The following is a 21961-nucleotide window of genomic DNA, read 5'->3' on the forward strand; positions in this document are numbered from 1 at the left end:
ATTTGATGCTTTGAAAGGTTGACAAAAGAAATAGGAGTGTGCAAAACATCTGATCAATACAGCAAAACTGATAAAAAAAGAACTGCAAGCACTGATAGCTCCATGCTGAATGTGTTGTTTACACAAACAGAGGGGGGAAATACGTCGCCCTGATTACATCAGGGTCTGAAAACCCTCCACACATGATTGAGATGAGCAAGGTATGATAATTGTCTCAGGAAATATAGCGGTTTCACAGTATCATGGTATAACAGAACTTATATTATCATTAGTCACAATGACCCTTAAAAGAATGAAAACAGAAGGGATACTTTTGGTTGAACAAACATTTTAATACTCTAATTGAAACCTGAAACCATTTTGTTAGTGGAAGTAAAAAGTGTAAAAAGTCTCCTCTTTACAAATAACTAAAATTAAGAGGAGATTCTTTGTCCAGTTGCATTTTTTTAACCAATATTGTAGATAAGCAAATGTACACAGTATGATAAACATCTCAACTTTTCTATCACGGTTTCCCTTAAAACTAGTTCATCACTGCAACCCTACTATTACAGTATACACCAGTGAGCCAAAACATTACGCCACTGACAGGTGAAGTGAACAACACTGATCATCTTGTTACAGTGCAATGTTCATGTGGACACCACCTGACATGTTCCACCCACTTCAACACCAGTGCAGACCAGGCACCCCCCATTATGGCAACAGCACCCCTCAGTAGCAGTGGCCCTTCAGCAGGGCAATGCACCATGCCACACCACAGAAACTGCTCAGGAGTGCCCCGAGGAACGTGACAAAGAGCTCAAGGCATTGACCTGGCTTCCAAATTCCCCAAATCCCAGTCTGATCAAACATCTGTGCAACATGTTGGTACCCCACCTCACAACCCACAGGACCCAAAAGATCTGAAGGTGCCAGACACCAAAGAACACCCTCCAGAGGTCCTTTGTCCATGCCTTAACAGGTCAGAGCCAAGTCCAGTCCAAGGAGCACCCACTGTAGATCGGGGGTGACCTGGGGTACCAGCACGTCCCTCAAATGTTCGATCAGGTTGGGATCTGGGGTATCTGGAGGTCAGGTTGACGCCTTGAGCTCTTTGTCCCGTTCCTCGGGTCATGCCTGAGCAGTTTTTGTGATGTTGCATGGTGCATGATGCATTTTCCTGCTGGGGGGCCACTGCCATCGATAAGTGCCGTTGCCATGAGGGGGTTTAGTTTGTCTGCAACGGTGTTCGGATGGATGGAGCGCATCAAGTAGCATCCACATGAATGCCAGGACCAAAGGTTTCCCAATGGAATATTGCACTGTAACAAGATGATCAATGTTATTCACTTCACCTACCTATGGTTTTAATGTTTTGGCTGATTGGTGTATAAATTATATCGGAAGCACTCTGGTTTCTATTTGTAGTCTGAGTAGTATTGACCAATCATGTTTGAGTGGCAGGTAAGTGGTCCGTGTGGAGAGGCGAAACGCATTGGCCGAAATACAATCTCGAAACCTATCAGCTATCGTCAGACGATGATTTAGCTTTATATTAGCTTCTTTTTTTACTGATCTGTGCAGACGAGGTATCCATTATAGAGAGAAGTCGAAAAGACTGGCACACGGAGGAGGAAGTCTTGTTTTAGACTGAGCCTATAGTGACAAAAAGTGCAATGCAGAAGCAACTGGAAACTCCAAATTAGGAGATAATGATGCAAGAAAAATAAAGTACCAAGCCCCTTACCAACAAGTCGTAGTATTAATTTTATTTCAATTACACCCATCCCTGTTAAGTGGTATGAACACCAGAGAAAAAGAAACAGATAAACTGAAATTACATCAATTGAATCAGATTTGGATGGCAGGTTGCCAAGTGAGTCATGTGACTTCTGTTAATTATAACTGGGCGGTGCGGTCTGCTGCAGAGGACACATCATAAACAAACCTCTGCTTGGTTTAAAAAAAGAAAAATAGGTCTTTTATTTTGGAAGGAGGATTGATGGAGCCACATGAGAGGCCAGTCGCCCTCAAAGGCCAGTGTGAGGAGTGCAACTGGAGACCTTCTGACACACACATCATCATCATCATCAATGGACCTTTTGTCTGTGTGTGTGTGTGTGTGTGTGTGTGTGTGTGTGTTGTCCATTACCAGCCAGGTCTATGTTTCTATAGCTACACACACACACAGGCACGCACACACACACAAACACACAGTCATTATCCCTGAAAACCTAACTAGGAAGATCATATGACACTGCTGTCAATAGTTTTTGTGTGTGTGTGTGTGTGTGTGTGTGTGAGTGTGTGTCTGTCTGACCTCAGTGGAAATTTTCTTTCATATTAATACCAAAGACTCGAGACACACACGCACACACACACACACCATGTGCATCATCTTCTATAAGTCACTAAAATGCTTAAAAGCTACCATGAAGTCCTGATACCAGAAAAATAAAATTAAAACACACTACTGCAGCTTCGTGTGTGCTCAGACATGTTTGATCTGCCGTCCCATGATCCCCAGCTGCCTGAACACTCTGGTGGCGCTGCGGGAAAACTCACAGTCCCACATTCCTCAACGAGACACTAGAAACCCCGCTGGAGTCTGACAGAAGCTCTGGTTTGTCTTTGTTCAGCTGGTACACACTGCTTTAAAGTCGGGGTGGAGTAGAGCTGTTTTTCAAAATCCCACACAAGACTGAACAAGCACAATTTCTAATCAGCCCCACTGCGAGCAATATTACCTCGTAAAGATCACTCTGTCTCATCCTGCAAGGGAAATAAGCTACCAGGATGCTAATACAGCAATCGTGCTGCTTAATAAGTCAGCTTTAGAAGATATGAAGTTAAACTAGTCTTATCAAATGCCTTGAAATCATCTTCAGCTTGAGGCAGTGGTAAGAGAATAAGGCTGTTATGTGTCTTAAAGGTCCAGAGTGAAGGATTAAATGGGATATATTGGCAGAAATGGAATATATTATAATAATTACGTTTTCTATAATGTGTAATCACATGAAAACAAGAATCATTGTGTTTTTGTTACCTAAGAACGAGCGATTTATATCTCCATGAAGTCCGCCATGTTTCTACGGTGGCCCTGACCGAACAAACTCAACACTGGCTCTCGACAGGGCAATTCATGTTTTGCGTCTGCCACCCTAGTTATAAGTCCTTTTGCGTCAAGCTGCATTGGAAAAACACTGATTTTGTTTAATGTGAAATTGATTCATTCAGTTTAAATCACCTAGTCCGTTTGTATCAGAGAGGAAGAGACTTCTGCGGATAATTTGGCGAACTCCTTAACATCTGGAACTTAAGTTATCAGAGAAAAAAGGTGAGCACACATTAGCAGGTGCCGGGCTAGCTGCGCGTCTGCGATAAGCTAAACAGCATCAAAGAAACACTTATTTGCAATGTGACACTGCTTTATCCAGTGTTTTTTATTGGTTGACATCACCTGGTCCGTTTGTTTTGGAGAGGAGGAGATCTTTACTGGTAATTGAGCTCTGGGTAAAAACCTCCTAAACAAAGAACACGGAGGAATCTTAACTGTGGGTTCACGTTTGGCACATGGGAGAAGTTTCAGCTGTTTGCAATCTGCAATCCTCACTGCTAGATGCCACTAAATCCTGCACACTGCTCCTTTAAAATGTAAGATAAGCAGTGACACTATTCCAAATATTACTGATGTTTCAATTAAATTCACGTATCCAATCACACAAATACACAGTCTGTAACTACACCGTTTTAACACTCTCTTCAAAGCCAGACTCCACTGAGAAAAACAGTGATTTAATGCTGATGAACACAGGAGCTGTTTGTCTACCGCTGGCTTGGTCAGTTAGTTTGTATTATTTTGTGACTTTGGCATTTAAATGGGTTAGTCTGGATTCACTGAGGTCACACAATAACACAAACTAACTAACTGATCCAGGCAGCAATAGATCAGCAGCTCCTGTGTTCAGCAAGCTAAAGTTATTGTTTTTGTTGATGGATTCTGGTGGCTTTGAGAGAGCATAGATGGAGAACTAAAGCCGCTGATGGCTTCCCCGTATGAACAGGCTGTTTAACAGAAAGGTAAAGTGGTGAAAAAACTCTCAATATAGCGCTATATACACTTAAACCGATGTTGACTGTTTGTTAGGTGGGACTCTTTTTGGAGGCTAATATGTCTTGCTGCTGCCCTCTTCCACAGCAGTACCTTGCCTAACTTCCATGTCTTTACTCCTGCTGCTTCTCCAAACTGGCAATAATGGTAAAGATTTGGGTTGTATGAGGCTCAGAGGTGTGGGATTAGAGGCTAGAAAATCATGTTCCTGGTGATCTCCACTTAATTTAACACAAAACTTAACTATTCATTTCCTTTTTTATGTTTTGCATTTGTGACGCATTTGTTTTTTTATGGCAGTTTGATGAACAAACACAACTGCGGAGTTAAATGTGTGTTAAAGCTTAATGTGTGTGTGTGTGTGTGTGTGTGTGTGTGTGTGTGTGTGTGTGTGTGTGTAGCTGGCTGACTGGCAGGGCTAATGGACTGCGACTGGCTGCAGCAGGCAGAGCGATGCTTATCAAAGTAAACTGGCCTACTGGGAAACACAGTCATTATACTGTTATTATACTGAGCCAGCTACTGGGTCACTGTGTGCGACACACAGATTCAGAGTCATAACACATGCAGCTTTCATATAAAGTACTATATAAAGTACTGTACATGACAATAAACAGTATGTTTGGCGGCAGCATTTTGCAGTCAACAACTGGCCACGGGCCAACAGAAAGTTAAGAGGGAGAAATGTGAGCTGCTGTTATTTGAAATGTTTCCTGAGTTTTGGTACCAAAGACAAACTATTAACATTCTGCAGTTATTTTAGAACAAAGAGCTGTTAAAATTTGTTTAAAAGTATAATAGGAAATTCAAAAAATGAGAAATCTGACTGGTAAAGAAGTAAAAAAATAAGTCAAACTGTGTTTCCCCACTTTGAATTGAAGGTACTCTGGTACCATTTCCTCTTCGCGAGCAGGAGAGATGCTCTGTAGTGTGTGAGGATTTTATTACTGAACTCTGACCAGATTCATTGGTAAAACCCTTTTTTATTTCTTTGACTCGGTACAAATCTGAACACTGACGATGACCAAGGCACTAAACATTAGACTCACAGCTACGAGACTTGACCTGTAGGTTACTACAACAGTTGGCGGCTGCTCTGCATGAAATGAAATGAAATAATACATGGAAAATTCTTCTAAAATGTGTGTGTGCATGTGTGGACGTGTGTTTTACCTGAGCTGTGATTGTAGCTTGGCTCCTTTGGTTACAAAGTCCTCCCATGTTGGATAACTGGCCTGCAGCAAACACAGAGAACATCAAACATTAAACATCACACAGTCACTGAGTTTAACTGAGACATTAAACACAAAGCTTTGACAAAGTGGACTTTATATCAATAATCTTGACGAGCTTATGACCTTACTGAGGGAGACAGAGCTATTATTAAAGTATTAGTACTGCACCTGTCAGGTATTTCTCTGCGCAGGACTGGTGTATGTGAATTAGAGCTGCAACAATTAGTAGAACAACAGAATAATAATAGCAGAAAATGCTGTTTTAAGCCTCTCAAATATGGGGGTTTCCTGCTTTTCTCTGTTTTATATCATAAACTTAACATCTTTGGATTTTGGACTGACAAAACAAGGTAGATGTTGCAGGACCACCACAAAAAATGTCTTGTTTTGTCACAAAAAATCCCAAACACTTTAGATCTTAAATAGCTGATGTGCATATTTTTCTGACTGCAATATTTTCTGACATTTTATTGACCAAATGATTCACCAATTAATCTACAAAATAATCAGCAGATTAACTGATAGTGAAAATAATCGTTAGTTGCAGCCCTACTGTAGATACAATACTGACAACACTGAACTGACAGACGCACAATACATAGAAATATTTAATGTTAATCTCATTTTGATCTCACTGGTACTACGCCTGTCATGATAATTATGTTACTGACTTATCAAGGTCAGCAGAAATAACCAAGGTCATGTCCATATATCAAAAGATAGTGCCCCTAAAAAAACTATGCTGAGACACATTTTGCCATAATTTCTGGTTGAATTAAAAGTTTGTTGCTCCACTAGAGGGTCTACTCATTGTTATGCTACTATAATATCAATACATCAGTGACGTAAAATGGTCTTAAAATGGCAATAATGTTGTTTATTCCAATTATTTCTGGGACAATACATTGTCTATTAAAATCACAACAGGGCTATGGGGTACACTTAACATAAACACTTCATGAAAAGGGACATTATATGAGAATATGAGAGTAAAAATGAGGTATATATGTGATTTAATTTGCTATATCATAACATCTTAATGCTTACTGCTTGATTCTAACTACCAATAGAGGTGGTGTGTACGAGCTTGGCAGCACTAAAATTAACAAATGTTCGAGCCAGTGAGGATTAATGGACTGAACTGAGATGAATTAGAGAGTGAATCTAAATGAAAATGAGAATAAAGAGGATATGGGGAATAAAATGCAGAACGAGCAAGACAAAACAAAACGCCCTGATGATTGACAAAATCATCAGGGCGTAAAGACAGGACAGGAAGGAAGCGGAAAGTATGCAAAAAGAAAAGAGACAGCATGGCAGAATGAAAAGATTTGATTATTATATTCAGTTTAAAGAAGTCTGTTAATTGAAGTGCTGCTGAGAAATCAGTTATTCTCTGTCGACGAATCGATCGATCCAATAGTTGCATCTTTTTCTGTGACCTTTGTTATCTCAGAATGTCAAATACACTTTACAGTTTTCATATTGAGTTCCTTTGAACAGCAGCAGCAGCTCTGAACAGTGTAAAACAAATCAACAGCTGACTGAGCCGTGTTATTTTTGGGTTCTCTGGGTTTCACACGAGGACAGAGGCAGGCCAACCATCAGGGCCAAAAACAAGCAAACCGATGCCGTGCAGCCGAGATTGATTCTCCATGAAACTGCAGCTTTTTGTCTGAGCTCAATATTCAGCTTTATCACCAATGAGCCGTGAATCCTGTTTCAAGCCCACACTGACATGAATTTCATACACGTGTAAAATTCAGACCACCAGAAACTCAAAAGCCAAAATGTTAGAAAAGCAGCAAATAATCACAAGTTATATTAAACAGCCACAAATGTTGAACACACTGAGATTTTTTAAACTACTTTGCTGATATCACAGCACATCACTGAAAGTTGTTCAAAAGATCTACTTTCTCTAGAGAGAAATGTATTTCTTCCTTCTGCAGAATTAGGGAGTAAAAACAGTTTCTTTGGCTGCATTTTGCACCAGCAGCTGATTGATTATGTAATCTAAGGCTGCTTCATGCTGCAGGCCCTGACCTTGGGTTACATCTGTGACCAACAGCTGCTGGTGCCGTGCTCTGGTTATTCAATTAAAAATGCAGGGAAGCCCTGTTGGAACGGAGGGCTGAATCCCACTTTCTCTCTCCTAAACCCGGTCACCCTGTCTGTCCTCTGTCTCCGCTGGTCCACCAGAGAGAGAGGATAATACCGATTTAACCCCTAACACCATGCCTTTAGCCTCTTAGCTCCACACCGCTAAAGCTGTTAGCCGGCCCAGCTTCACAGCTAGCCAGGCATGCACACGGCATGGGGCTGACAGGTTTACTAGCTACAGGGATTTAGCACTGTGTGATGAAATACTGCAGGTGACCGGCCGAAAACCTCTGGCAAACAACTAACAGTGAACGTGGGATAAGTGGAAGAGGAAGGAAAATGGATTTCACTCCGAAAACTTTATTGATCCCTGCAGGGACAAAATACGTTAAGGCTCGGACAAAATTTATACTAGGATTAAGAGGGGAAAAAAGAACACAAGCTCAAGTGAAATTTAAGATAAACACATTTCGGATAAGCTGAACTTAGAAGTCATTTTACAGCATTTGTTAGAAAAGTGGTGTTTTTTTGTAGCTGAAATTACTGATGGTTATTGAATAGGTACATGTCAGGCTGCAAGTCACTCTAGATATGATGACATAGTGTGTTTTGAATTGAGAGCATTTATAATGTATTGTAATCTTTCCAAAAATATCATCTTATGCAAGGGTTTTTTCCCCCATCGCATTAATCTTTCAGATTTATCCATGCGTATAAAATTGTCTCACGGATAAATCTGCCTGGACCTGTATGGAACAAAATCTCTAGTGACTCGCAGCTGTGCCGCTGACATCTAATCACATTTATGTACATTTTTATCTGCTTCGTGTTGCTGTGCTCACAAGGCATAATGGTGTACGCATGTTCGCCTGGTATCATTCAGTGCAACCTGTAATCAAACAATTAGCCCTAATACACTTAGGCTTACATCTTCGCATGTGAAGATAAAATTGAAAGTGCAGGCAGGTCAGGCGTTGTCTGTTAGCAAATCGAACCAGAGGAGGGATGACACGCCATGCCAAAGTGACAATGAATAAAGAGCATTACTGGCATATTTTGACAGCTTATTTTATTTTATTATTTGACCATACCGTATGCATGTGTTGCAATGCCTTAATTTTTTACAGCAAGAGTAATGGCCAGTCATTTAATTCGGAGATATCTTTATCTCATTCACTTCTTTTGTATTTCCTTTGGTACAGAAAACACGGTCAAACCCCTACTGTTCACACGAATAACATCACACCTCCGTAGCTCTGACCCTGACTTCCTTCGTGTAATGTTGGTTATCTAAGAAATGACGTTTATTCTACTTCAGCAGTCACTGAAGGTCACTCTGGTCAAGAGTGTTGAGCTACAAACAAAGAACGTACAACACTAAAATGTCCCTGCTGCTTGTATTTCAGCCTGTGCAGCTCCCGGAGGGCCCTCCTTGTTCCCACCGCCACTTCTCACCTAAACCTTAAATTCTGTCAGGATTTGTTGTGACTGTCAGGAATGTCACAGTCAGTCAGCAGACAAAATATTCCAGCAGCGGTTTTGCAGCGAGCAGGGCTGAAAACACCACGAGCAGACAGAGTATCAGGGTCCACTGCAGCCCGATACTGAGAGCTTTGGAGCAGTTGTGGCTAAATTAGGGACCTGGGGCCCACAAGGGTCAATGACTGTGTCCAGAGGGTTCCCCGAGACAGCTGCCAAATAAACAGCTGCGTACTCTCAGAAGAAGGAAATGTAACAAAAGGCAGTGACTGAACAGAGAGCAGAGCTGTCCCCAAATCAGGACTGTCAGAGTGGCAGCGAAGTTGACTTCAGAGTCATTAGGGACGCCCAGACTGTTCAGCTGTTGTGTTGTTATTGGCTGAAGAGATACGTGATCGGGAGATTGAAATTAATGCTCTCTGGTCGCTGATTGCATTTTGTGTGTGTGTGTTTATTGAGTTTCTAGGTACTCCACAGGTACTCTGTTTTGCTAATATCTCATCACACTTAAGTCCCACTCCTGTCTGCCCCACATGCCACATATACACCCACTGTCTGCCTGTATAGCACAAGTGAGGGGGAGAGAGATTACATTATGTACTTCAGTTGTCCTTCTAGACTTAAACCCACGTTCCACCAAAATTAGCATGTGTACACTGATTTTTTAAACACTAGAAAACACGCTAAAAATAGGCAATAAACTCCTTTCCCATTGTTAGAGGACCAGAGCTGTGTACATGGCTCTGCAGCAGACAAGTGCGCCTATTGGCTTTTTGTATTCTTTTTTTTTCCTGGTGTGTTACGTTTGACATCACAGACGGGCCGGAAAACAGGTTAGTAAACAGCTGAAAGCAGCATAGAGGTGAGTGGAAACAATGGCTACTTCTTTTTTTATATCACTTACTTATTAAGTCTTTCTTTCAAACTCGGTGCAGACTAATTTGGAACAATTTTTCGAGCACTACTTGGACAGTGATGGACATTAAGTTTGTGGCGGCCTGTCACTGCATCGCACCAGGAAAGGGGCTAAAATTAGTGCTTACACACGGGTGTTGTTTTTCCATCACTGCCAATTGGAGCCAGAGCTGATTAATCCCTGTGACTGTGAGTTATCTGACCCGGGAGAGAATGATGATTGTAACCTTTTCCATTAAATTAAAAAAACAAAACAGATATTGGCAGGTGTTGCTGTTTTTTTCGTGCGGTGGGAAAGGGGCTTGAATATAGGCTACTTGTTGCATTGCTTCTTGGGAGTCCTTTGTACTGCTCCTTTGACTGAATTGACTACATTAAGCCATGCTGTTCATAGGGAGGAGTCTGAGCGTACTGACTGAATTACGTTGGTATCACTGAGCACTGATTTATGTTAAATCCATTGGTGCCAATTGTCGGTACTTGAGAACGCATCTGGGTGAGACTGCAGGGTCTAGACAAGAGGCCAAAGTGCTACAAAGCGCCCCGCAACCCAGAAGCTAGCCATGGAGCTCCGGTGAGCCGCCAGGTTTAACTTTAGACAAGAAGCGTAAGCACCTTGAAACCAGGAAGCCAGTCAGTCATTCGTCTGCTGCACTGTTGGCTTACCATCGAGCCAAAACTATGACTGCAGCACCATTCTGCTGTGACAGTTTCACCGTCTGGTCCATTTACTTTTCTATATTACTTCAGTAATATCCTAGTATGACTGCTAGATAAACACACACAAACACACACACAAGCAGACAGACAGAAAGACACCTAAAAAGATGGTTCGTTATCTGTCGTGCTGAAATCGTAACGTACAGAAAATCAACTGACGACAAATTTGATAAACTGAAAAATCATTTGAGTCATTTTCATGATGTTAAAACACCAAACATTTATGACACAAATAAATCCTTGGTTCTTCAGAGTAAACACTGGTTTCTTTCATCTGTGTTGGGATCTTCAGATTGCACCTGCTTTAATTTTAGACTTCTATAAACACCACCAGCCTTAGAAGCTGCCAAAAACGCTTGTTTTAAGACGAGTGGGAACAGCCTACATGCTCCACTGGCACTGACACAGTAAACTCTATTCACTCCATGTATAGAAGATATACAGAGCTGTTATCCTATCTGCTTAGTCAACCAGACAGCATGACCAGGTATACAGTTACTTTGGTCTGTGTGTGTGTGTGTGTGTGTGTGTGTGTAGTCACCTGCCATCAGCAGCTAATCCTACCATGATAATCCTGACTTGCTCTACTGACCGACAGAGCGAAAAGAGACAGAGCGCTGAGGAGGAACTGGCGTGACATCTCAGGAAAGTGCACCGCTGACCTGACTGAGTCTCGAAAGACCTTATTTAGTTACTCATTCAACTACGAGGCAGCTACTGAGATGGTAATTCATTCGTTTAAGCTATCAGTCAGCCAGAAAGGCAGTTAACAAAGCTGTGATTGGATGTTTGAATATCAGTGAACTGGGATGCAACAAACAATCAGTCTTAATTTATCTGAAGAGCATTTTCTCCATTAAAAATGAACTGCTTCGTCTACGAAAATGAAGTTCATCACAATTGCTAGTAAGAAATTTGTCCGACCAAACATTGTCAGCTAAGCTCGTAGCAGTGCCCTAATAGAGTCATTATAAACTATCATAGGTGCATTTTCCACAATAACACACACTGCACACTGTGTTGGCTAAAACTTGAAGCTGAGAGTAGCATGACAGGGTGAAACACACAGTACTAACTGATGATACTGGACAGAACCAAGCTCCCAGGAACAGCACCGGGCTCTTAAGTACATTTGACATTTTGACCAAACTGGGAAATTGCAAATCTTGGGTCCATCACATAACCATGACGCCACTGTGAAAAACACGTGTAATTTGGAGGTAGGGCTGCCACTAACGATTATTTTCATTGTCGACTAATCTGTCGATTATTTCTTCGATTAGTCAACTAATCATTTCATCGAAAAATGTGTTAAAATGTAGAAAAATGTCGGTCTGTCTCGCCCAAACCCCAAAATTACGTCATCTAATGTCTTGTTTCATACTCACACCAAAGGGTTTTAGTTCACTGTCACGGGAGAGTGTGTAAAGCTGCCAATATCTGAACGTAAGAAGCTGCAATATGAGTATTTTGGGTACTTTTATAGTACTTTTCTATGAAAAATGACTCAAACCGATTAGTTGACTACTAAAGTAGTCACCAATTATTTTAATAGTCGATTAGTCATCGATTAGTCGACTAATCGTGACAGCCCTATTTGGAGGTACATCAGCTTCCTGGTAAGAACGCTTAAATAGACCCGATTTAAATCATTACATCACAAAAATTGTAAAATTCAATAAAAGGCCAAATCCAGGGTTATTTTCCTACTGTCATTCATTATAGCAAGCCTGACACAGAGTGGTTGGGAGGCGGGGTTAAAGGAAACGCTAGTGAGCTTGAGCTATATGCCCACAGTTGCAATAGACCAAGGTAATCTTATATCTAGAAATCAAACTTTTTTGGCTCCATGCAACACTGAGCAACTTCAATATGAATGAACGGGGCCCCACATCTAAAGCTGTATCAATCTCTTTATACATTCATGGATAAAACACAAACTAGCTCACTGGAACCATTGAAAACTACTGATAAAGAGAAGATTTATGCAAAAGAGCGTTCAAAAACCCTGCTATATGTAACTAACATTTACCTGGAGCAGTGTTTCCTACTCTGTTTGGTGCCTACAGCATCCAACATGTAACTTTAAGTCATGAGAAAGATGAACCCTGGACACAGCCTCAGACACACTACCCCCATTGCAACTGTGCGTTGATACGTAGGATGTTAGCATGTGTCTTTTACAACAGCTGACAGACAACAAACTGATCTGCTTTTAAATTTTTCTTGTTTCTCTGCATGTACTTTGGTTTACAAACAAACAAAAACACCTTTGTTCATTCAGCTTCCTGCTTTACCCTTCCATGTGCAGCCACGCATGCTGCTGACTGCCAAGTAACTGCTGCATGTGCATGTTTGTTTGTGTGTTGATGACTTCCAGATAATGTGCCAACAGTTTGGAGAAATGTGGGTATTACAGAGGAAGAGAAAAGCAATGAAGTATTTTTCAGTGGAAACAGGTTCAACGCAGAGAATCCAGCAAACTGGTTTTAGAGTTCAACCTCAGGAAAAGACTTGAGACTTGAAGGCTGGAAGATGCTTGTCTTGCTCGTCTGTAGGTCATGAAAGGTGCACATCTGACATTCAGGAACATTTACACTCGTACAGTTTGGGTTGAACATGCTCCAGTCAGCTCCAGTATTTCATGTTGAACCTGCCTCCCGACAGGATGTTGGATCAACAAATCGGCCCCTGCAACCCTCAGTGACCTGTGACACCCTTGTCTCCATAAATCTGTAGAAACCTTTGCAGAAGTATAACTCTTACATCATTTGCCTGCCACTTTTGCTTTGCAGCAGCCAAACAGATGATAAGAATATGTTGGGACGACAAATTTCTGCCTGTAAACACTTTCACTTCCTCATTAGAAACAAATCTCCTTTACTGTGTCCTTGTGTCAACTACTGCTTTGAGAAGAAAAAAGCTCTGATGTTATTAGGGGATAATTCTGACTGTTTTCAATGCAGCTTACAGAACTAAAACTCTGTTAAAGTGGAAACAAGCTGATATCCAGAGGAAATTCAGCCATCTACCATTTTGTCATACACTTCTGACTAAGTGGTTGCAGGAGGGGAAATATGCTGGTTTGTGATGTATGGGAATATTAATGATCCACTTATCATAAATCGTTACGTGTCACAGAGCGTAGAAGGCATTTGTCAGAAGAATGTGACGCTGAAAATTCCTCTGAAACCAGTTTGAGAGTGAAACCTGACTGTTACACACCACAGATGATTGTTATTACCATCACTTTTGTTTTACCTTCTGCTTATCAAGAGAAAACACTACTCAAGCTTTGTGTGTGCATTTTATTCCCACCATGTCTGCGTCAGGCTGGTGTTATCCTTTATCATTCTCACTGTGAATAAATCCAGTGAGCGTCTTTTAATACTTTACAACTTCCCTACTCTGTCTGTGGCTCTCAGCCCAAAGCCCACTGGTTCCTACTGAAGACATAAATCTCACACACAACATATAGTTACGTCTCAGCGAAAAAGGCTCGGTATATACGCACTACGTAGCCCAAAATACACCGGACATTTTGTCCACTGCCCTGGCAATTATGTTTCAGGCAAAGAGTCGCCATAATAACGCAACTCTGCTGAAGCAACAGTGAGAGAAAGAGGTTGAGAGACTGTTCAAACAGCAGGTCGATGGTTTGTTTGACGTTGTGTTTGAGCAACTCTGGTTGACTCAGAGAGAGAAAAAAAGAGAACGAGGGGAAGGTAGACAGGTAGGGTGTGTCAACATCAGGTTAATGGTTTGTTCAGAGAAGTCCAACATGTGCAACACAACAGACTGTCTGGAGCTTTATCTGTGAAACAATGAGGTTTTTATTAAGTGACATAAATAGACAGAGGAGAGCATGGACTTTCTATTCCTCTTATCATTCTTGCATAAATCACGATCTTTTATTTCTTCAATACCAGCAGCAGGCAGATCACTCCCATTCACGTCATGGTGTAGGAGCTGCTAGACCACTCTTTTCTCTTTTCAATACTTAATTTCTTCTCAAAGTTAAGTGTATCTGAGAGGCAGAAAGTCACCTCTTAGCTCTCCCAGCTGCCCGGCTCAGTCAATTGATTTCCAGACCAAAATCTTGTGGTGAAAGCTGAAGTCGTGCAGCCTGCAGTGAGGCTGAGTAAAGAAATTAAAGATTTATCTCTACACTGCTTTCTCCCTCTTTCTCTCTACAGCAGCAGCAGTCTACGGAGGACAGGTCAACTGGACCTCGGGTCTGCATTACGCTGGCTGTTGTTCTGTCATCAGGCAGACAGGTTAGCAGCAGAACGACAGACATAAAGTACCACTGGCAAATTCCTCAAACAACTAGACTGCTAAAAGACAGCCAGACTTTGTGGAACTGTAGCATGATAACCTAGACACACAAAGGAAGATGATAGAGATGGCCATCCACAAACACAAGAGTAAGAGCTAGTTCTAAATGGAATGGTCAAAAAGGCACTGAGCTGGGAAAACAAGACTGTTTTCGGGACAATTTCAGTCTTTAATAGTTTAAAAAATGTATATGATTCTCGTTTTAAATGAAGAAAGCTCTAAAATATCCACAATGAGCTGAGTTTGTCACCAGTATGTGAACTGTCAGTGACTCTTTCAAGTCTCCAAATTCCACCAATATTACTTTTGTTCATTTGGTTTCAGGGTCAGAGGTCAGATAGAAGAGGCTGAATCACTCCCTCAAGGATAACTTGCTTGTTGCCTGCGTGTTACCCCCAGTTTCCACATACTCCATCTGTGCCGTGCTACGCAGCGCCATGGATCTGGAGCGACCGACAGCGCGTACCCTTGCCTACTGGATGCGTTTCTGGAGCACTGCACCATGTAGCGGAGCTGCAAGCTCACACGTGGAAACAGCGAAATCACGCGATAAAAAGGCGGCGCAGACGGAGTATGTGGAAATTGGGGGTAAAGGACTGCAGGTCTTATCTTCGAATTGTGAGCAGAATTCTTCAGTAGTGGGAGATGTCTCTTTCCACTGTTAGTATTTTAAGTATTTTCAGGGCACATCATGCCTTTATTACAGAGATGACAGTAGAGTAGGCCTATCACAAGAACTACTTTTTTTGACGATGTATAGTCCCAGAAATAATCGCGATAAAAGGTATTGTCATTTCTAGACCATTTTATGTCACTGATATCATGATGATATAATAGCATCATAATGCAAGTACACTTTTCTGCTTGTTGCTGAGGTACGTCCTACTATGCTATGATAGGTGGCGATATGTCCGCTGTCAGCTTGTTAGCATTGGGCCTTTTTCCAGTTGACCTACATCACAGACCAAACAATCGACAAAGAAGTTCACTACGGTTAGCTAGTGGAAAACTGGTATGAGGGTGGACAACTTTACAGCTCTGAACGTGGAGACACAGCATAAACTGTGTTGCCTCGTCTGTCCAGTGATGCACGGTTCTGGATGTAGATTTCTTCATGTTTTTACCAGCTTCTTCTTCTTCTGCTATACATTTAATGCTATTCGACTTCCAAGTCAAAGCCCAGGGTGGAAACTGTGGAGCATGTGCTGAGCGCCTCGGCCAGTTAAGGTATGATTAAATAAATACATACAGGAGTAATTCAGCGCCCAGCATTTTCTGGGTGTGTTAGTCTGGCTTTGAGAAATTATATTTAGTACGATTTCAGTTGGACTAACATGTTTACATGTTTCAAAAATCCGGTTTTAGTTGGACTGACACAATAAATCGAATTCTCTAATGCCATGTAAACATATTGACTGATATTCATGCTCAACCTCCAACCGACAGTCCTAAGAAGTCCGTTTCTGTAGACTCATCAGCATAGTCACTGAGTTGTTCAAGTCAGGGATGATATCACTGTCAACATTTGAAACACCGACAGATGAGTAACACATTTTTGGGAATGTGCATCTATGACACCATGGTGGTGACCTCAAGTTTCTGAGGTTGATTGCCGGTTTATGAAGTTGAACTCGGGTAACTGTCTTGCAACTTCCCACATGGTTCTCTGTGAAGAATCAGACTCAAAGTGATGTCAGTGAATGTGTGCTGAATGTGGAGTCTGTAGTAGTTTCATGTCCAAACCATGAAACTACTACGAATTAAGTGTTTGTTTCTTTTCTTCCATTCTCCTTCCCTCTTCTCTATCATCTATCTTTCTGCCACAGTGTTGCCATGGGTTCCTGTTGGTGTGGAGAAGAGGAAGTAGATAGCAGCTGATCTCCATGTGACTTTTGTCTATTTCGGTTTCTTTGCATACCATTTGTGTATCTCCTCTGTCTCTGGTCGTGTCACTCAGTCTCTTACTCGTCATGCATCTGAACCTCCATTTAATATAATTCTTAGATCAGCATGAGAAAACACTGCCGCTACAATAAAGCAAGTCAAATGTGTCAAATCCTGAAGCTCAAGTGATAAATACCTCTGTTTTTAAGGGCAAACTTATTTCCAGCATATCTCCAAATTTTCAACAACCACATTTTGCCTTTAAAAGCTCAAACTTCCTTTTTACATTCGTTCATAAAACCTCCACCTGAAACAACCCTCATGGTCCTCAAACTGCAGCTCCTGCTGGTAGCTCCATCAGTGGGTAATGATGTTGTAAATCCACACCCTCCATTGAGCTGCAGTCATCCATACCGTCTCATCACCTCCATCTCACTCTACCTGTTGACTCACGTTCATCCATCACTCTGCCTTCCTTCCAAACTTTCCACACACAGCTCAAGTCTCTGGCTGCGTCTCCAAAGTCGTATTTCTAGACTGAACACGTCGGGGCGGATCTGTCTGATCTAAAAGGCCCCTTCAAATGAAGCTGAAAGAAGCAGCCATCTTTAACTGAGTTTGAGGGGCACAAGCAGTGTGCTCCTTATTTATTTATTTGATCGTGACAGCGGCACAGAGCCCGAGTCCTGATATCAGCAGCCTCCTTTCCGTGAGCTTTGGCAATAAAATGTCTAAATAGGGGTTTAATTCATCCGAAAAAGTGAAATGTTGAGCTTTACTATTCACCATATCCCAATTTATCCTAAGACTGCTACAGCCTGTAATATTAGAAGTGGCAACCTCCCTGATTTCAGCAAAGTTAAACAATTTATTTGTTGTTTGCATTTAAAAAAACTCCAACTCCTATGATGTTTTTTCAGCTCAGCAGTGTACGTACTATACATCATCCTAGCTGTTTTTACCTTCATGCCTTGCTCACACTACACAACTTCATCCCTGATTTTCCAGTCATCTACAGTTTTTGGAGCTCTTGAACAAAAGCCCAAATCAGAGGCAGATTGGCTCGAGCGCTACACATGAACGTGATTGGTCACAGATGCACCTAGCAGGCTAAATATCTGGACCTGTTAGGGACCTTGTCAGCAGCCTTCAGGCAATGAGAGAGCAAGACACAGGACTGCGTGCGGCGGTTGTCTCCAAGGTGTGAGTGTAAAAGAGAGAGAGGTGGAAGAGAATGTGGAAGGTGGACTATTGCATGCAATCTTTCTGGGACTCATTAATAACTTCAATAAAAATGCTGCTTTGTCACTTTGTGATATTTTCTAGGAACCCGCCTGACGCACAGTATGGGTCAACTCGCACCTGACAAAGTCATCTGGGATTCCTCATGGTTTAAGATCTTGATCTTGCTGCTTATTGATGTAGTGTGAAAACTACAACTTCAAGACTCCCGATTACAAGACAGCAAGTTGTGTAGTGTGAACAATACATCGATCTCATCTTAGCTTTAACTATCATCCACCCATGCTATTTAGCCACTCAACTGGCCTTAGTTGGTCAGTCCGATGACCTTTAACCTGTCATAGTCTTAAGTTAAATGGTGGTAAAAACAGATATAATACAATAATAAGGATTAAACAAGAATAAACAACCTTGCATATTTTTTTAACTTACTATCCCTATCAGAACTAGTGGAGTAAATCACACGACATAATGTTGAGTAAGACTACGGATGCTTAATAATGTGCATTATTACAAATACAGTCATTTTAAAATACAGATATGTTTAACAGGGATGTCCAAATCAAGTTTTTTCAGCCCAATCCCAATCAGAGACATTCAAATTTCACACTGACGGTAACGAGTTCGATAATATAGTACATCTTACGTAACAGTTGATTAAATATGTATGACACATTGCAATAAGTGCTTGTTCTTCAGGAGCTGCTTGACCCAAATCTCAGTTGGATCGGCTTTCTTTTAACCAATACTGATTCATTAAAAACATGTACAAACTACATGATTTTAAAATGTACAGCTCTTTTATTTTGAAAACAAATATACTGTACATATTTTTAAAATATTCTATTTTATTTATGTTCCTTAACTTCTGCAGTGCTTGCTTTTTATACTTTTCATTCACTCTTACTCTGTTTATTGTAATGCCCCAAAACACCAAGGCAAATTCCCTGTATGTGAAAATCTGCTTGGAAATAAACCTGACACTAATTCTGATTAAAATATTCCCAGATCGGCCCCAATTAATAATCCTTGTGAGGTTTTCTCTTCTCGTTTTTTTTCCTAACTCATCATTTCCTTCCTTCTGCCTCATCTTTTCATCCTGTCTCAAGTTCTTCCTCCTGTCTTGTATTTCCTCAAATGTTCCCTTATTTCCTTTTATAACTCATCCCTCCTTCCTCTTGTCCTTATCAGACACACCTCTGCATGTGTGTGTTGCCATGTGTGTATTTCTGTAATATGTGTTTGTTGGCCAGATTTGAAGTGCGTGCCTTCTGTGTGTGTGTCCGTCCACGCCTACATTCACCTCAGGCTGCCTATTTTCCTGTCAGCAGTGAGACTTCTCTGAAATCAACCACTCCCACACACACACACACACACACACACACACACACAAACACACACACACACACTATCAGGAACTATAAAGTATATCACTGATGTGACTAAGCCTTGGTAACATCACATCACATTATGGCCTGTAGTTGCAGGGTGTGTTTTTGTATATATGTGTGTGTAAGTGCAAAATTGTGTGTGGGGAAAACACACAAACACACACACACACACACACACAGTTAATTATATATAGACAAGACTGATTATAAAACACAGTAACACAGTCATAACCACTGTTTACTACAGTGTGAGTGTGTCCATGAAGAAATCGAACACGGCTGCAGCTCAGTGTTGAAAGCTATTTGCTATTCTCCACACACACGTACACTTACACACACACTTAAACACACTGCTGCCATCTCATTCTCAGTTCACCTTCAGTACACAGTACAGGACAGATTACAAACACACACGCGCGCACGCACACGAATGCATTCACATAACCACGTACACATTTTTACCTAATACACTCTGAAGGAAGGAGGGCACAGCGACGGTTGTTTTGAGCGACAATTTCCTTTGAAGTCAAGTTAACGAGGAGAATAAATCTAATACTCAAACATTCATGAAATCCTCGTGAACAGTGAATTTTATCAGGAGGAGCTGGTGAGGTTAGAGAGGGATAAATGGAGAGAAGGAATCAAGGAGGAATTGGAGAAGAAGTGGAGCACACATGGAACAGAAAATGCAGACATCATGACACAGACAGAGTGAGAGTGAAGGAGCGTACTGAGCATGTCAGGATGGAGGAGTGGGGAAGGTCGATGGCTCATAATGTCACACCTGATATCGCTGAGACGGAAATCAATAAGCTGTCTGTCTCTCTCCACTAAAACTTAAAGGTCCCGTGGAGCTGCTTCAGGACGGGGAATTTTCAGCTGAGCTGTGACGTGCTCCATACATCAAACAGGAAGTTGGACAGGATGCAATAAGGCCAAGGATTAGAATCTACATTTTAATCAGTTTTACTAATGCAGAAAGACGACACATCAAAACATTACTGACCACTTGGGAATCTTTCTTTGCCTATTTAAATTTAAAATTAATTATAAATATTTATTATAATAACAATATAAAATATAGCTTAATTATAGAGCTACTGGATTGTCACATATTCTTTAATTAAATAGAGCACAGACATCTGATTTAAAGGTACAGTTCACTCTTACCTGTAGTGCTGATTATTAGGGATGCACTCGATGACTGATAACCGATACCAGTGTTTTATATTGTTGTTGTTTTGTTGTTTTTTATTACCCCTTTATTGCCAGGGAAATAAAGAAATCTACATTATAACAAAAAATTGACTCTTTTAAAGTCATTCAGTCCTTCATTACACTACCTTTGAATAAACACAAATTCAGTTATACAAATTTATGATACAACCTTTAAAATAACCCTTTTTTCACATTAAAAAAACTGCTTCAAAAGCCCTTTTTTATATATATGTAATAGATTATAATTGCCTCTGTAATATCAAACATCTGTATTTTTCTGTCTTGCCAAAAAGTACATTTCACAAGATTACACTGAACACATCATGAGAACATTTTCATTTACCATCACTCAATACTCATTTTTACTGAACAGAGCTTGAACGTATCATAACGTAACTCAATGCTACCTCCATGAGCTGTAAGTTGCGGCCACTGGCTGCTAACAGCTAACATTAACTAGCTCTCCTCCTGCTGATGTTAACACAGACATCTCTACAGTCAGTATCTCCAACACGCGGCAACTCACACCAGAACAATCTCGACTGATAAACAGCACCACAGGTAAGAGGCATTTAGGATGAACAGACAGAAACAGAAAATCATCTGCACCTACAGTTTCTGTTCTTGACCAGTGTAACCTTTCTTTGCATGTTATGATAACTCCATATTTACGATGTCGACATTTTTCACACCGTGTAACAACAAAACCAAACATATTGGTCCCTTGAATGTGATCCAGCAGATGCTGCAGGGTTAAACAAGCCCACACTCACAGCTCTGGGGGTGCGTTCACACGAAGCCAGCTAAATCGGAAATATTTTTCACAGTGTTTTGACCTTCCATCCACACTCCACCAACACTTTCTTACACAAACACTGAGCCTCCTAAAAACTCTCCAAAGCGGATGAATCTAAAAAAAACCCTTTGGTTTAACAGCCTGCTCAGACGGTCAGGGGCTGTGTGGGAAACCGTTGTTCTGGGCGACATTTTTAAGTTTCCTTTGCCACCCCTGACCTTCTCCATCATTATAGCCTTTAACACAATGCAGCTGTTGTAACATATCAGCATACTGGATATCTGCAAAAATTCAACATTGTGCATTCCTAGTTGTCACTGTATTGTAGGTTGTGCTAATTTCCGGGGTGACTGCTCATAACACCATCCCAATCCACGATGGCAAGACGATACAGAAGTGTACTGCCGATCCTCTCTCTCTGAATAGTGTCAAATAGTCACCTGAATGTGGGTGAAAAAACAAATTGATGTTTGTGATATCGTATTTTGTTGGGTGTTGACACACAATTTCAGTGAACAAAATGAGCCAAACTTAAACTAGTAGTCGT

General features: G+C 41.1%; 1 protein-coding gene across 2 annotated transcripts in view; it reads right to left on the reverse strand.

Moving 5' to 3' along the window:
- The window catches only part of mtss1 (MTSS I-BAR domain containing 1), a 75718-nt gene that overhangs the window by 47522 nt on the left and 6235 nt on the right, over nt 1-21961 (reverse strand). For both annotated transcript variants that reach the window (XM_050037671.1, XM_050037670.1), the window contains exon 2: nt 5267-5328. In XM_050037671.1, coding sequence (XP_049893628.1) covers nt 5267-5328 — 62 coding nt within the window. The remainder of the gene's footprint in view (nt 1-5266; nt 5329-21961) is intronic.

The sequence above is a fragment of the Epinephelus moara genome, chromosome 24 (genome assembly GCF_006386435.1).
Source record: "Epinephelus moara isolate mb chromosome 24, YSFRI_EMoa_1.0, whole genome shotgun sequence".
NCBI lineage: Eukaryota > Metazoa > Chordata > Actinopteri > Perciformes > Serranidae > Epinephelus > Epinephelus moara.